This window comes from Grampus griseus (genome assembly GCF_964374135.1).
Source record: "Grampus griseus genome assembly, chromosome: 18".
In the NCBI taxonomy this organism is placed as follows: domain Eukaryota; kingdom Metazoa; phylum Chordata; class Mammalia; order Artiodactyla; family Delphinidae; genus Grampus; species Grampus griseus.
The window spans coordinates 28,687,101-28,704,016 of NC_139012.1; the positions used below are offsets into that span (position 1 = coordinate 28,687,101).

A 16,916-nucleotide genomic window follows, 5' to 3' on the forward strand; every position below is an offset into this window, starting at 1 on the left:
ACATTCGGTCCCTAATTTGAGAATAACAGTCACCAACTTCCACAACAGTTCTGAATTGGCATTGTTTTATTTAGTGTTTAACTTTATCTGAATGTCATAAAGCACCATTTGCTTTGCCATTTTGGATGTTAATTGATAACAAGTTGTAGTTTTGACTGTTTTGCCCACTGCAGGTGACCAACTGAGTGCCATATTGAATTCCATTCAGTCACGGCCCAATCTCCCAGCTCCTTCCATCTTTGATCAAGCTGCAAAACCTCCCTCTTCCCTAGTCCACAGCCCATTTGTGTTCGGACAGCCCCTTTCCTTCCAGCAGCCTCAGCTTCAGAGTAAGTCTTGTCAGCCTTACCTGCCTCATCAAACCATTTCTGAAGCTTTGTTCTGAGTTGTTTATCAGTTACTAATTATTTATCAACTCACCTAACTGGTTTTATTTAATGAGGACGTTATCCCTTCCCACATTTTTGAAGCACTTAAGCTATTCTGACCTACGACATTCTGCAGCTAAGACATTTGTTTTTAATCACATTTTTTTATTAAGTGTAGTTATTAAAATATGACTTTTATGTTTTCTATTCTAATTCCAGAATAAGCAAATCATACTATTAAAATATATTAAGAAAACATTGATTTAAAAAAAATTTTATAATATGCACGACTATGGTAAGCGTCAGTTATAAGGATAACTTTCATTGTTTTACACCGAATTTTTGTTACTTAGAGATGCCCCAAGAGAATGAACCTATTTCACTATACCAGTGGGTGGAGGAGAGGCTGTACTGGGCAGGTTTGTTTGTTTCTTTTAAGTGAATTTGGTGTCTGTGAAATGTATAGCAACTTAGGTTTCCAAATGTTCTCACAGTGTTGTTTCTTCTCTTGCTTTTTGTTGTTGTTGTTGTTCTTGTTCTTGTTCTTAATAAGTTAAACCAATCAGTTGATTCCAGTTCTGCCTTCTAGGATTGTTCTAGCCCTTTATCCATGATAGTAATTCATACTGATCTGGAAAACAGACCCAAAACAAATTACATTTACCTGAGTCTTCTTTTTTCTTAATAAGCTCCTGAGGCTTCCCCATAAACTTCTCAAACCTCCTAGTATGACAACAATATGCTCTTCTTGGCCTTCAGTTCACATATTGGCTATACAGTGTATAAACACACTCACTGAATTGAGAGAGTTTTTGGAAGCCTCAGCTTGTACACCCATTTGTTTGAATTCAAATGCATGACCTCTTCGCTTTACTTTAGTAAAATACATCCACACTTAGATCTAAGTTATTTTTCAACAAAAATACTTTTATAGCTATTATTAGGATTACTTAAGAGAATGCCAGCTGGTTTAGTTTTTATTAGGAACCAGGGTAGTGTATAGTTAGCAAATGATGTTATTCATTATGATATTATTACCTGTCTTCGGAAAAGAGTATACAAGAGTATACTTTTTAGGTTTGCACTATACATTAGGTAAGTTCAATTAATGAAATTAGTTTGTAAATATAAGTATCAATTTCTAGATAATCATCTCTATTCGTGTGTAATATTCACTTTAATGTCTCTTAAAAGAACAATTTCAAGGAAACATAATAGTGTCATGTGTGTGAAATAGTTTTTTCTTCCTTGATAAGCATTATAGAAGAATGAAAGAGAAGTGAAGACTTAGTTTACCCATTTAATGGAGTGACAGACACTTTACATTTAGATATACCCAGGTTGCAGGAAGTTTTAAAGGTAAGGACAAGGAAGTAAAAGGGAAAAAACCATCATAACCAGGCAGAAAATTCATATTAAATATAAAATTGTAAAAGAGAAATTACCCTGATAAAGTCATAGTGGCAGCAGACAAGAGAACTAAGGAATAAGAACCGTTTTGTTCTACCTAAAGGGTTATTGCAAGTCTTCTCGAAAACTTCTCTAAAAAAAAGTATAATTACTGGTTTTATTTTACCAAATTACTTAATAAAATATTGTAAAACAAAATGTAAAGACCGTAAGAAAATCAGATTTGCCTCTCTTAAAGGATAATAGGTTTCTAACTGACATTGTGTCAATATAATTTTGTTCATATTGTGTCTAAGTGTTATCAGTACCACCACTTCCTTTACCACCATCTTGGAGCAAATTTGAAATCATGGCCTAGAAATGTCTCAAAATTACCAGTTTTCTGAATCATTACTTGCGTGTACTCCAATGATACAGACTTCTTATTCTCAGCAGAATATCACTGAAGTTTGACTACCCAATTCCAGAAACCAGAAGGCTTAATCTTTAGCACAACTAAAAACAAGTATGGAATCTAAAAATAGTTTAATGTTTTATAGATATATTAGAATTGTAGTAAGTACATCATAGGAAAATTAAATATGGCAGAGTTAAAACTACCTGAGTAAGATATTCTTTCCTGAATTTCACTGCCATCCATCACACTAGCATTTCATCTTGCTTTAGAAGATGGCTTATTTATACCGAACCTCCCTTTACTAATTAGTAAAATGAGAATCATTTTTGTCTTACACTTTTGTGATTCTAAAATATTGTATCAAATATTATGTATAGAAGACTGTATTTACTAGTTCTTGCTTATTCTGATAAGTCCACTATGTACTTACTACTGTGGAGCACTTTAGTACATCCTCATTTGAGATAATGTCTCCATTTTACAGTTAAGGAGACGGAGGCTTAAAGAGGATAAATGATGTGCCCTAGAAATATACATAGTAAATGGTAGAGTCAGAACATGAGCCCAGTTCTCCTGACTACAAAGGAGGCCATGTTTTTAAATATCTAGCTTTGCCTACTAATAAATAATGTAAAAATTTGTTCTTTAATATATAGTTTTTACATTTCTGTTTCCATTTGGTTCTAGCCTCCAGAGTATTAGCTTGGTTTGGATTGGTTATTTTCCCCTTCATAGTTTAAGAATGTAGCATGGTTTAAAAGGAAAAGGTTTCCTAAATACTGTAACTCAAGTTCCCAGCTAAGTAGATGGCATACATAAAGTAGGGACATAGATAAACTGCTCCACATGTCAACTTTATGAGCATTATTAATCAGTATTTCTTTAGTTTTTTTTTCCCCTGAAGCATAGGGTTTTTTTTAAATTAATCTTTGGAATTGAAAATAATCTGGCACATTAAATTCATTTGGTAATTTTTTTAAGTTGCAAAATTATTTTATACATGCACACATACATATATACATAGAAATTACTTCACCTGTTATTCTAGTGAAATAGAATAATTATAGAAATAAAAGTCACACAGTTTCCTTGTCTTACCATATTTATATGTGTGCAAAGGCATGAGAGAGAAGAGAGATGTGTATATAAACTTTTCCTTTACTGTTCCATAATTTACTTTTTTATTTCAAAAGTATTTATGTAGGTTTTAGAATTGGTAAGCAATTTGGCAGTAAGTTTGTAGTGGACTGAGGTGGGGAATGATATAGGTGCCCGCTTTCTTTTAAGAATATTACATTCTGTATTTTCATTATCTTTCCTCATTTCTTTTGAAAGCATCGTTTTATTTGTCCCATATCCTCTGACAATATCTTATACATCATAAGCATTCAGGGAGTATTTATTGACTGGAAATGCCTAAGATGATCATTTCTTCAGTGTAAGCTATGAGTTTAAGATCATGTGTTTCTTGTTATCTTATGGTTGATATTCCTGTCCTTACTCAGAGTACATCTTCAAAATAGAGGAAGAATACTTCAGTAGTAATTAAATTTAACTATAATGTGATGATGTGATATCTAATAATTCTGAGTTTATACTGATGGAATTTTACAAAAGATCCTCCAGCTGAAAAACTGTATTTCACATGACTCTGTTTAATATAAACATTTTCTAGCTACTGTCCAAGGAGCTAAATAATTTGCTTTTATTTTTTTTGTAGAAAGAAATGGTAAATAGAACATTAAGACAGTTTACGATTCTCCCAGAGATTTTAAATAGGTAAACATATAATATATATATCAAAGTATGTCGTACTTTCAAGCCCAGATATGAGAGCTTTAGGTTACTTTGCAACGAGTTTTTCTGTTATACCCATAATCACATTCTCAAGTGAGACAAAACTTTTGCTAAATGTGACAAAAGAGTCCACCTGAGTATCTGCATGCATATTGGTTTGTGTTCAGGAATACTAACATATACTAAAGCACTGTGTTTACTTACTTAGCTTATAAAGATGTAGTGATGGAAAGCCTTAAGCTCAGATTTCCTTTCCAGCCACTTATTTAGTTAAGTTACTTGATGCATCTGAGCCCTTTTTACCTCATCCATAAAATGAGGTGCCTAATAAACGTTATCTGTTGATATTGATATTGCCTTTTGATGCAAACATTTAACATCTCTCATGCTCCAAGGAAAAGTGGAGGAAATCACAGTCTCAGGGAGAGCAGTCTATTCTCTGTGGAGTGAGTTGCAGGAAAGGCACAAATGAGGTTTCCTAGCTACTCCTCAGTACATTTTCACAGCTTAACTTCATTATTCGCTTTGAGATTAATTCTTCCTATGGTAACACTACATTCAGATGTTAGTATGAATATCAGTGTAAAAGCCAGGTTTTTTTCTAAGACTTAGACTTCATTTTTATCCTGGATTATAATCCCAGCCCAGAATCTGTCTACTTATTTGCTTGCCTGGTGTGAGCTGTGGCATGGATGGAGCCCTTGACTTGGGAAGGAGACCTGTGTTTTAGTCTCTGTTCTCCCTCCAGTTAGTTTTGTGACACTAAGCTGATTTCTCATACCCTTTTCCTCTTTATAATTTTTGTTAAGGAAAATTAAAGGATGATATCAACAAAGATTTCATAAAATCAAATAGTCAAGTGCAGTAAAACTTTTCATACTTGAACCGATAGCATCTGTCCCAATGGCCAATATATTTATTTCAGTTTGGGCTCTAACATCACTAGCATCCCTACAAATCCTTGTCATTTCAGTCATGGGCCAGAATTTATCTTGACTCAGTGTCTCCATCTTCTCTGTGGTAGGAAAGCTTCGACCCATGTTCCTTTCCCTCTTCATCAGTCCTCACTTCATCCTAGGAATTTAGACCACAGAGAATGCTGCTGTTGTTTATAAGACAGTGTGCCCGAGTGCATCTGTTTGCTTTCTCCTGACCAGATCTGACCTTTTGTCTCTCTCTCCCTTTGCTCCCATCTCCTTACTGGCTACTAAATTTATTCCACCCTTTATTACCATTTTTCTTCAGATGGGTCATTTATTCTTCCATCATTTATTTACCTGCGTTTGTTAAATATCTAGTCTATGCTAGGCTATGGGGCGCAATAACGTAAAGAAAATATTATCACTGATCTTGAAGGGCTTTTGGAATACTGAGGAAGGCAGCCATGTTGAAAAACATGATGGTATTATTTTAAGTCTGCAGGAGCAATATTCACAGAATGCATTGGAAACATAGGAGAAGAAGCTGCTGACTCAGCTAGGAAAGGTTAGAGAAGGCATTAGATAAAGAGATGGCCCCTAATCAGAGTGTTGAAGGACTCATAGGAATTTATCAGGCAGCAGTGGGGGTGGGGAAGGAGGTTACAGGTGTCTTTCCTCTCTAAGAATAGCATGAGCTAAGTTTTGGGGATTCATTGACTCAAAAATATTTACTGACCACCATCTACATGTCAGACACTCTTCTAAGTACTGGTCATGCAAAGAGTCCAGTTTGGGAGGCTTTCATAGTAATCCAGGTGAGATACGATGGTGGCTTTACCAGAGTAGTAGCCTAAGAGATGGTATTAAATCATGGAATATTGGATATATTTTGAAGGGGAATCGACAGGATTTGCCTAAAGATTCAATAAGCAATGAGAATACCAAAATAGTGGAGGGCAAATCTAAGATTTTTGCCTAGGCATTTGGAAGAATGTAATTTCCATTTAATATGGGGACTGTAGGAGAACTGGGTCTGGAGGGCAATAACAAAGGCTTAATTTTGGACATTATATTGGTAAGCTACTGTTGCATAACAAACCACCCCAAAACGTAATGACTTAAAACAAGCACTCTTTTGCTCACAGTTCTGTGGGTTAGCAGAGTAGGCTGGGTTCAGCTGGGTAGTTGTTGTGATCTTGCCTGGGATCCTTCATGCATCTGTAGGTCAGCCAGGCTGGCATGAAAAGGGTGACTAGGCCAAATATCTCTTGTCATTCAGTGGGCTGACTTGGGTGTGTTTGCATGGACATTGCAGGATTCTGCGAAAACAAAAGCATGCACGGTCTTTTGAGGCTTAGGCTTGACACTGACACAGCATCACACATGCCATACTCTGTTGGTCAAAGCAGGACACTTATGTTCAAGGATGGAGAAATAGACTTCACTTCTTGATTAGAGTTGCTGCAAAGGGGCATGGTACAGGGATAGGAATAATTGTCACTGTGTTTGCAAATGATCAGATATGTTAAGTTTGAGGTTCCTTTTAAGTCCAGTGGAGATATCAAGTTGAGATCGATGTAAGACCCTGGAGTTCATGGGAACTGTCTGGGCAGGACACATAAGTTGGGAGTTCACTGGCTTATAGCAGAATAATTTGAGAGTTGCCCTAAGGGTGGATTAAGGCAGCAGGAAAGTAGGTATAGGGAGGAAAGAGAAGATGCCTAACGACTGAGCGCTGGGGCACTTCAGGGTTTAGACATGGGAGAGAGGAGGAGAAATCAGCAAAAGAGACTGACAAGTGGCCATAGAAATAGGAGGAAAACCGAGTCATTATGGTATTTCTGGAAGCCAAGTGAAGAAAGTATTTCAAGGAAATAGTGACAAGCTGTATCAGATGTTGCTGATGGGTCAGGTAAAGTGAGGATTGAGAAGGGACCATTGGATTTAGCAACGTGGAGGTCACTGATGATCTTGATGAGAGCAACTCTAGTCGGATGAGATGCCAAAGCTCCATTAGAGTGGGTTCAAGAGAAAAGGGGGAAGAGAAATTAGAGACAGTTATTATAGATAAATTTGTCAAGTTTTACTGTAAAGGGAAGGAAAACACATAAAGTGAAACCAGGGCAGAGGATGTGAGATCTGGAGAGATTTTTGTTTGGTTTGGTTTTTAATGGGGAAAAGGTAACAACAGGGTTGTTTTTTAATGAGAATGATCCAATAAAGAGAAAAATTGCTGGTGCAGGAGAGAGGGGAGGACTGCTGGAATAGTATTCATCCGTGGGAGAGGGGATGGGATGTAGCGCAAAGGGGAAAGGTTGGCCAAGTAGGAGCAGAAATAGGTGATCCATCATAACAGGAGAGGAAAGAATGTATAGTGTTAGCAGCTTGAGAATGTTGTCCATTTGTGTTTTGTTTTGTTTTGTTTGTTTTCTCAGTAAAATAGGAAGCCGTCATCAGCTCAGAGTTAGCATGGGGAAAGTGTTGGTGGTTTGAGGAAAGAGAAGATATGAAATGGTAATCGCTAACACATGGCAGTCATTTACCACATAACAGGCACCATTTTAACCACTTCCAATGAATCAACTCATTTGATTATGTTAGGAAACATGATTCACTTGAGAAACTTCATGCGTTTGTAGCTTAGAGTGTTAGTGTCCTCGTGGCGGTTTCTTACACTAGAGAGGGTGGGGCCACATCATGAAGGGTCTTGTAAGCCACTCTTAGTAGTTTAGACTTTGTCCTGTGAGTAGTGAGTAAAATGGAGGGAGCAGATGAAGGCATATATACTTCTGCAGAATTTTAAACAAAAAGAATGATATGCTCAGTCTTACATTTGTGAAAGATAACTAAAAATATTATGAAAAAGGTTCTGGAGAAAGGGAGAGCGTTAGAGGCAGGGATTCCAGAGAAGAGCTGAGTAGGGCTTATACTAAGGTAAATTACAGTGGACGTATAGAAGAAGGGACAAGTTTAGAAACACGTAGGCAGTAAAATTGTACAGGACTTGCTAATCACAGTTGAAGGAGCCAGTCTAGAACGGCGTCCATTTTTCTGTCTTTGTTTTGAAAGATTATATGCTTACCTAATGCCAATACACAAAATAAAAAGCAGATTTTAAGAAAAAATGAGTTCAGTTGGGTAACTTAGCCTCCAGTAAGCTGTAATATAATTCGAATGTGGGAAACATACTTAGCATTTGTGTAACTGAAGATGGCATTGTTGACTGACAGTTTGAAAATACATCATTACAGATTTTCATCCATCTTCCTTTCTGCATTTGTATCATATGGATGAATGTTATATTCTAGTGAAAAGCTTATTTCTATTTTAGCCTTAAGTTGGAAATTTTGTTCTAGCTGTCATTCTTTTATAATTCATTTAGTGTACTAACATTTATATATATATAAGTAAATTTTAGTTCCTATTCTGTGTCTTAAGCTCTTTTTCTTCTGATACATTTGGTAGGATTCCACATTCTGTTAGTGCTTATACATATCTACATTTATGTGTGTATATATTTTTTAAGATATAGAAAGAAACCTAATTCTATAGATCCTTCACAAACAATGATAATAACATTTTGTCAAGTTTACAGTAGAATGACAGGAGCAGTGTTTCTGACTTTCTTCACTCAATTTAAACCCTGGTAATTGTACATTTGCATTCTTCTCTGAATAGTACTACAGATATTTTGACAAATAGACTCTTAACACACGCAGTAAATGGTTAAGCTTAACGTATAATTCAGATATTCTGGAAATTACTTATTTTAAAACTATTTATTTTAAAAAATATAAAAAACTAGTTTATTGGTTAGTGAGGAGACAATATATAAACTATACCTTCACCCTGGCCAAAAGATGTGAGCAACCAAACAACATGCAGATAAGGAATAAGTACAATTAAGTGTAAGTATTATTCCCACGTCTGTCTATTGATGTTTTGGAGGATTTAGAATAAGATGATAGTGATGATAATTACGTCCTCTAGCCAGCAGCTGCCTGGACTGACAGCTTTAAATGCAAATTCACTGGGTATAATCCGAAGAAAATGAAAACACTTACTCGAAAAGATACACGTACTCCAGTGTTCGTAGCAGCATTGTTTATAATTGCCAAGGTATGGAAGCAACCTAAGTGCCATCAACAGGTGAATGGATGAAGAAGATCATTACTTCGTTGTTGACTCAAACCTGAAAGAGTATACGCCCCTTTCTAAATCTCAGAACTGCAGTTTTGTGTACTGCCACCAGATGGTGACAGGTGCCTTGATTCTTCCAGTGTATTGTCCCAATAACAAGGTCAAGGTCCTAATACAGCAAAACCACAATTTGTCTTTGTCCAACTGAAATGAGAATGCTTTCCTTATTAAAAAGAAAAGTTATACTGTTTTATTATTATCATTAGCCTAGGGAACAATTTCTTTAAATACAATTTACAATGAGCTCAGAGTTTCTATGACCAGAGAATGAATGAAGTACCCCAGGGAACTTGATACTCGGGATTTAAAACAAAGAAAACAAAGAATAAATGACACATAAAGAACCGTATTGTTAATAATGGGATACTTTATACCAAACAAACAACGTTGACTTCAAATGAGTACTGGAGGAAAAAATCCAGCTTTTTATATTGTTTTAAACATTATTCTCCTTAGTTAACTATACTATGACAAAAAAATCAAAATTCTACAGACATTAATTTAATGATTGTTTTATCTATAAAGCAAGGTAAAAAGGAGCATGATTAATCTTCATCAGATGTCTAAAAGTTGATCAGTTTTTTCTTCTGTGCATAGATAGCAAAGTATCTCTTAAGAATTACTTCCCTTTTTAAATTGAAAGATATAAATCTTTTAAAAAGTTAACTATTTCAAAGTATTTTAAACTTGAGCTTGTGAAAATTAAATGTCTAGAACAAGTGTTGTGTGAAATCACAGCTTACTGTACTTAGGCATTTAACAGTAACCTTTTGTAGACTGTCAAAAGATGTTTCTTTCATCTTATTCACTTTGAATCATACCTAGGAATCCAGTCTCTTTAAGTTTTGTAACATGTTGGAAAGACTTCAAGGATGATTTGGCTTCAAAACTTCTTCCAGGAGTTTGTCCTTAAACCTCTAACATCTTATCTAATAAGTGTCCATGTAGTTTTGTACATTTATGTTACGGGTGCTTTTAACTAAGATAGTATCTGATTTCCTGCTCCTGTGTCCTCCTGCTAAACCCAGTCTTCACAGATATTAGTGACCAAGCTACGAGACTGTATCTTTACATTGGCAGTTTGAATCGGCCTTGAATTCCAATCAAAAGCTGGCACTCTCCTAACTGACATTTTCAGTGAGAGTTGCAGAGTAAGTATTATATGAGATTGAAATAGCATAAGACCTCATTTTGCAGTTCCTGGTGCCTTTGAGTTTTACCCACTTTAAAAAGAAGAATGCTCAAAAATATTAAAATTTTAACATTTCTTTAACTTAGAGGAACGTGACTTGTTAGCATGTGTCTCCATCCCTCCATCCACTCCTACCATTCTCTCTTGAACCAACTACAGGGGTGTTTGCAGTTGTCCTTATCCACAGAAATTGCTCTATTCAGTTTTTGACTTTTGTTTTGCTAAGTTCAACTGTCAGTTCTAAGATTTCATTTTACTTGCTCTGTTGGCAGTGTTTGACAGGATTGATCTTTCTCTTTTCCTTGAAACACCTTCTTCCTTTGCCTTGCTGGATGTCTCCTACCTCAGCTCTTCATGTCCAATCTCTTTTCTACATCCTCGTCTATTCTGTATTCCTAGGACTGTCCCAGGGGTTTGGTCTCTTCTAGGCCTTGCTGCCTAAGTTGTCTTATCCAGGCATGGAGTATTGCCCAAAATCTGCGTGCTTGTTACTCTCAGGTTTATCACCGCTCCATCTAGGGTGTATTTGTTCATTGTCTCTCTCCTTTTACTGGAAGATAAGTTCCATAAGAGTAGGGACTTCATTTCTGTTCATCATCTTATGCTCAATTCCTAGGACAATGTCTGACACATAATACATACTCAGTACCTTATATGGAAGGATTCTTGGTTTTATGAATAGTTCATCTTTAATCTTGGCCATAATAATGAATCAGTCAACTATTACTTTTTCTGTTTTGAGAAAACTGTGTGTTGTATTCATTTTTTTAATTTCAGTAATGTTAAGAAAGTTGTCTCCTTATTACCTGAATTTATTTCAGCTCACTTGATTACATTTATTTTCATTGCCACGAGTTAAAATTTTAAATAGTGGATTTATTTTCAGATTTAGATAGAGATTTTTTTTTTTAGCATACTGCTTTTGAAAGACCACTTTAAAGGTTCTGTTAATTTTTTGAAGAAAGATAATTTTTTTTTAATTTTAAGTACTTCATTTTCTGCATGGTGAATCATTAATGTGTCTAACATTTTCAGTGACTTGTAAATCTTTTTTGCTTTGTGTTGTGAGACTTTCTATAAACAGAATTTGATATCTCAGTAATAAGATTGACAAAACAAACACCAAATATTGGGATTAGCACTAACATTTTTTACTGAGGATGGACTCAGAAAAGTAGTTGACCATAAATGTCAACTTGGGTCCATTCTGAGATACATACTGGAAAAATTATAGTCATGTGTCCATACAGAAAAACAGGTGACAATAGGTTAAACTGTAAGTAACATCTCTTTATCTCCCACTATTTACAAAAAAAAATTACTTATAAACTTTCATTTATAAGTAAGTGAGCACCAAATTAAGGAAAACTGAGTTAAAGAAATATTAGTCTGAAAAGAAATGCTCAAATTTGATTTATCAGTGCTATGAATGTTATTTAACTTTTAGGCTAGCACATTTGGCGCTGTTGCTATTAGTCTAAATTAATTAATTTGACCTTGGTATTCAGTTTTTAATTTTAGAGAAATAATAAACTTGCTGGAAAATTTAGCAGAATATAAACTTTTGAATAAGTTAGTAGTCGCGCATACCATTTGAAATGCTTTGTTTCTGCTTGTGTTCTCTGCTAAATTTTTTTTCCATTGAATCTGTGCTGCTTCTTTGCCAATGTTTTCCACTGTAGAATCTCCATCTCGCAACCTTGCTTCTCGTGAGCGCATTTACAAAAATTATGGTGTAGCTGGGCCTGCCTCTGCTCTCTCATCTCTGTCTCACAAACTGAAGGGTGGGTATGCGTGCCTTCACGGATGGGCCATTCTTAATAAACCTAGGAGGTTTCAAGAAAGAAGTTTTAGTTCACCTCAGTCATTTTCATCTCATTCCATTTAAGATTAAAGTTTATAGTTTTATTTAAAACTTGATATTTTGGGGTAATTTGTGATGTATCTGTTCAGTATTGTATTGATTATCCTAATTGATATGCCTGTTTACTATATGTAGGTTAAATAGAACTCTTGCTTAATTTCAAACCTATATGAGATATTAAATAAAATAAGTATGTAGAACTAAATGCCTTTGGGGAATTGTAACACCATTATTACCAGAGCGAGGTGGTACATGTGTAAGCCGTAAAGCACATTGTGATGTGTAAGAATAGAGTATCTCATGTGACAGGTTAGTCTTCAACTCATTTTTTCTGTTAGGTAATGTAAAAATCATTTTCCTGTTTTAGTTTTTTTATGAGAAACAGTTTGATAATTAAATTCTTTAGTTTACCTTACCTTTTCAGGGCTGTCCTGTCTGGCATGAGTCTTCCTTGTAGTATTTTCTTAGCTGCTTAGTTTTAATACTTTAAACTTAGAAATGTTTAAACTATTGACAATTGATAAAATGCCAGACGATTTTAAAATATGCTCTGATGTTATAAAATACTGTAGATAACCTAGTCACATATTTTTGTCTTAGTGTAATGTTTAATTAAACATTTAAAATCTTGTATTCCTAGAAATGAGTAAAACAGTTTTACATTTCTCTTTTGTACAGTTGACAGTGATACTATATAATATTGTAGTATAATTATAGAACCTGATCTCTGTAGTATATAGTCTTGTGTAACCTGATATATAGTATATACTATGGCATATCATATTACAGTAGAGTATTATATTATGATTATATTATAGGGTGGTATTATATAACCTTTTATTTATAATTTTGGCATAAAAATATGCAGGTTATTAATGATACCTAATATTTAATATTTTTACTAATCTGTTTGAATGTACTAAATTTTTATCCTGTCCTGTATTATTTTTTCTTTAGAAACTTTTGAGATTAAAACGTGTCCATTATTGCTTAAACTTACATATGATAAACGTTAAACAAAATTAAGTGATGAATGTGAAAGTTTTTACGATCTAAAGCTTTTTAACAAATTGTGTTGATATTTATTGATACTTAAAGCAGCCACATGACCATTTTTAGTAATACTTACTGCACGCCTCAAAACTTTTGAAACCCAAATGAAGAAGATGAACATCAGTTAGTTAGTATGTGGGTTTACCACACTTAACTAACTTGACGTATTTGTTTTTTAAAAATATATGAAATATATTTTGGAAAAGTAAATTTTTTCAGCAGGATTTAATTGTAATCTGACATCTTGGGAAGAAATAATTTTGCATTATTTATGTGCCTAGACTCCAACAGGTATTCAGCTGTCACCACTGACAGATCTGAAAAAAATATTCACCAGTACTTGAAGCATAGAGATAAGGTATACAGCTGCCCATACTCTCTGGCCCTCTCTATATAACAGACATTTTTGCTAGCGTATGACAGGTGGTGTACCTGATATTTGGAAGATTCAATTGTTTAGCCAGTCACAGTGGAGATTTCCTTTATGAGGAATTGTGCATCATTAATTACAAAGCAAACCTCTTTCAATTCACGAATTAATCTTGTATAGAGAGGGGTGCCAAATATTAAAGATTTACTGCTTATTTGTCTAGATTCAGCATTATGTATGGTTCAGCTCATGAAATAAATGTGATGATGAAGGCATTTCCAGCTGTCAGAGTAATAACGAAAGCTAATGCTCCAGACATCAGTCACTCCAAATTAGTGGCCAGGACTAAGCTGATGCTTGATTCTACCAAATACAGTACATTGGTTTATAAAATCTGACCCTCACACAACAATGGCTACTGTCGCCTCTGCCCTGTGGCCATGGGAGCCATAAAAGTAAAAAGTGAGTTTTCAGAGAATCTGAAGATTTGTGAGTAGCAGAAGGGAAGGAAACTAAGAAAATAGGAATTTGTTTGCTCATTTAACAAAAACACTTACTATGCTGACCCATTCTTGACATTACATCAGTGGAGTGTAGTAATGAGCAAAAATACCAGCCCTTGCAGGCCTTCCGTGAGGAGGCAGATGCCATGGCAAAGCTCTCTTGACGTATAGGTAACTAGGCTGTGACTCTGCACACACACACACTGCAAGCAAGCCGCAAAACACGTTTCTACTTTATCCACATTTGTTCATATCCCTGTAAAAAGGAAAAAGAAAGAACTACAATGTAACCAGAGTCATCTCAATTTACTAAGTATCCTTTTTCAAAACATATAAATGCTTCTAGCAAGGTTTATGGATTTTCAGTTTTTCATGTCACTTGAATCACTTCAATCAGGTTACTTTCCTCCTAACCAATGAACTAGTATCACTTGCACTGAGGGTAGAAGTTTTGATTTTAGGGAGGAAAGATAATCTTGAAGGTTGTACCACGGATTGACAGCAAAGACGACCTGACTCTAATGCCTCAAAGGAAAGCATGAAGTAGTAGGAAGGAGAGACACTGAATGAGGGCCAGGATGCCAAAAACAAGTGGTGCTCATGTAGAAACATCTAATGCTTTGCCTAGGAAAGAGCGAGATTATTTTTCTTTTTATCCTTTTTGTTTCTGTTATTCCCCTGACTCCTTGTTGAAAGGCCCCGGAATTCAGACTTGTAATTCTAATTCTGAGGATCCCACCATTTTTCTTCTTCAAGCTCTGAGTTCTAACCAGCTAAACTTATGAACTAAGCTTTTAGAACATAACCTCTTTACAGATAACAGACTGCCTGCATTACCTGTAATTAAATAATAGCTTTAGGGCATGCATACATTAATTATAAATTATTCTAATCCAAACATTAGAATATTAGAATTATAAAATGATGTGATCGAAATTTGACGAGAATTCCCCCTTTTTTCTTTATTCTTGAAGTACTTTTGTCTGTGACAAGCAATACAAATTTTTTTAGCTATGTTTTTAATTTCATTGTTTAGTGTAAATCATCAGTAAGTTATAATTATATTAACAAGTTTCACTATGAAATGGACCATACAGGTGACCGAGGGACTATCTCAACATCTTCTAGACCCGTCTGTACATCAGGAAAATCAGAACTGTCCTCCAAACACAGCAGAACACTGAAACCCGATGGACGTATGAGCCGGACTACCGCTGACCAGAAGAAGCAGAGGGGTACGGAAGGGCTGTCGGCTAGTGAATCTCTCATGTTGAAATCCGACGCTGCAAAGTTGAGGTCAGATTCTCACAGTAGGTCATTATCCCCCAACCATAACACCTTGCAGACACTAAAATCTGATGGGAAGATGTCTTCTAGCTTCAGAGCCGAATCCCCAGGACCAGGTTCTCGGTCATCATCTCCTAAGCCAAAGACCCTCCCAGCCAGCAGGTCTGGCGCATCCAGTGCTAGCTCTACACGTTCCTCCTCGCCTCACGATAAAAGTCTACCTCAGAAAAGCGCTGCTCCTGTTAAGACGAGACTGGATCCTCCTCGGGAACGTTCCAAATCGGACTCTTACACCCTTGATCCAGATACCCTCCGCAAGAAGAAAATGCCCCTCACAGAGCCATTAAGGGGACGATCAACATCACCGAAACCAAAACCAGTACCAAAGGATTCTAAAGACTCCCCTGGATCCGAAAATAGGGCTCCTTCTCCCCACGTGGTACAAGAAAACCTCCACAGTGAGGTGGTTGAAGTCTGCACTTCAAGTACTTTAAAAACGAATAGCCTAACAGACAGCACCTGTGATGAAAGCAGTGAGCTTAAGAGTGTGGATGAAGGTCCGAATAAAGTTCATTTCAGCATAGGAAAAGCACCACTGAAAGATGAACAGGAAACGAGAGCATCCCCCAAAACAAGTCGGAAATGTGCTAATAGGCACACCAGGCCCAAGAAGGAAAAATCCAGCTTCCTCTTCAAAGGAGATGGATCCAAACCTTTAGAGCCAGCCAAGCAAGCCATGTCCCCTTCCGTGGCTGAGTGTGCCAGAGCCGTCTTTGCCTCTTTCCTGTGGCACGAAGGCATAGTACACGATGCAATGGCTTGTTCTTCTTTCTTAAAATTTAATCCTGAACTTTCCAAAGAACATGCTCCTATAAGAAGCAGTTTAAGCAGCCAGCAGCCTTCAGAAGAAAAGGAAACCAAATTAAAAAATAGACACTCATTAGAAATATCATCTGCACTGAATATGTTTAATATTGCACCTCATGGACCAGATATATCTAAAATGGGTAGTATCAACAAAAATAAGGTATTGTCTATGCTTAAGGAACCTCCTCTGCATGAAAAATGTGAAGACGGGAAAACCGAGGCCACTTTTGAAATGTCCATGCATCACCCAATGAAGTCTAAGTCTCCTCTTCCCCTGACTCTGCAACATTTAGTGGCTTTTTGGGAAGACATCTCTTTGGCTACTATCAAAGCAGCTTCCCAGAATATGATTTTTCCAAGTCCTGGTTCTTGTGCAGTCCTTAAAAAGAAAGAGTGTGAGAAAGAGAACAAAAAGGCCAAAAAAGAAAAAAAGAAAAAGGAAAAGACAGAAGTTCGGCCCAGAGGTAATTTGTTTGGTGAAATGGCCCAGCTGGCGGTAGGAGGACCAGAGAAAGACACCATCTGTGAGCTCTGTGGAGAGTCACATCCATACCCAGTGACATACCACATGAGACAGGCTCACCCAGGTAAGTGATGTTATTGAATATATGTAAGTACTTTGTGTAGAAAACCAAATTAGGTCACTTTGGCTTAAGCGGTTCCATGAATTATGTTAAAGTACAGGGAA

General features: G+C 36.0%; 1 protein-coding gene across 2 annotated transcripts in view; it reads left to right on the forward strand.

The window, feature by feature from the left end:
• MYCBP2 (MYC binding protein 2) overlaps positions 1-16,916 on the forward strand; it is a gene marked incomplete at its 5' end in the record, with an annotated part of 273,021 nt that overhangs the window by 210,351 nt on the left and 45,754 nt on the right. The window contains 2 exons of one of the 2 annotated variants that reach the window (XM_082675381.1): positions 174-329; positions 15,172-16,815. In XM_082675381.1, coding sequence (XP_082531507.1) covers positions 174-329; positions 15,172-16,815 — 1,800 coding nt within the window. The remainder of the gene's footprint in view (positions 1-173; positions 330-15,171; positions 16,816-16,916) is intronic. The other variant, XM_082675380.1, reaches the window with a different exon arrangement.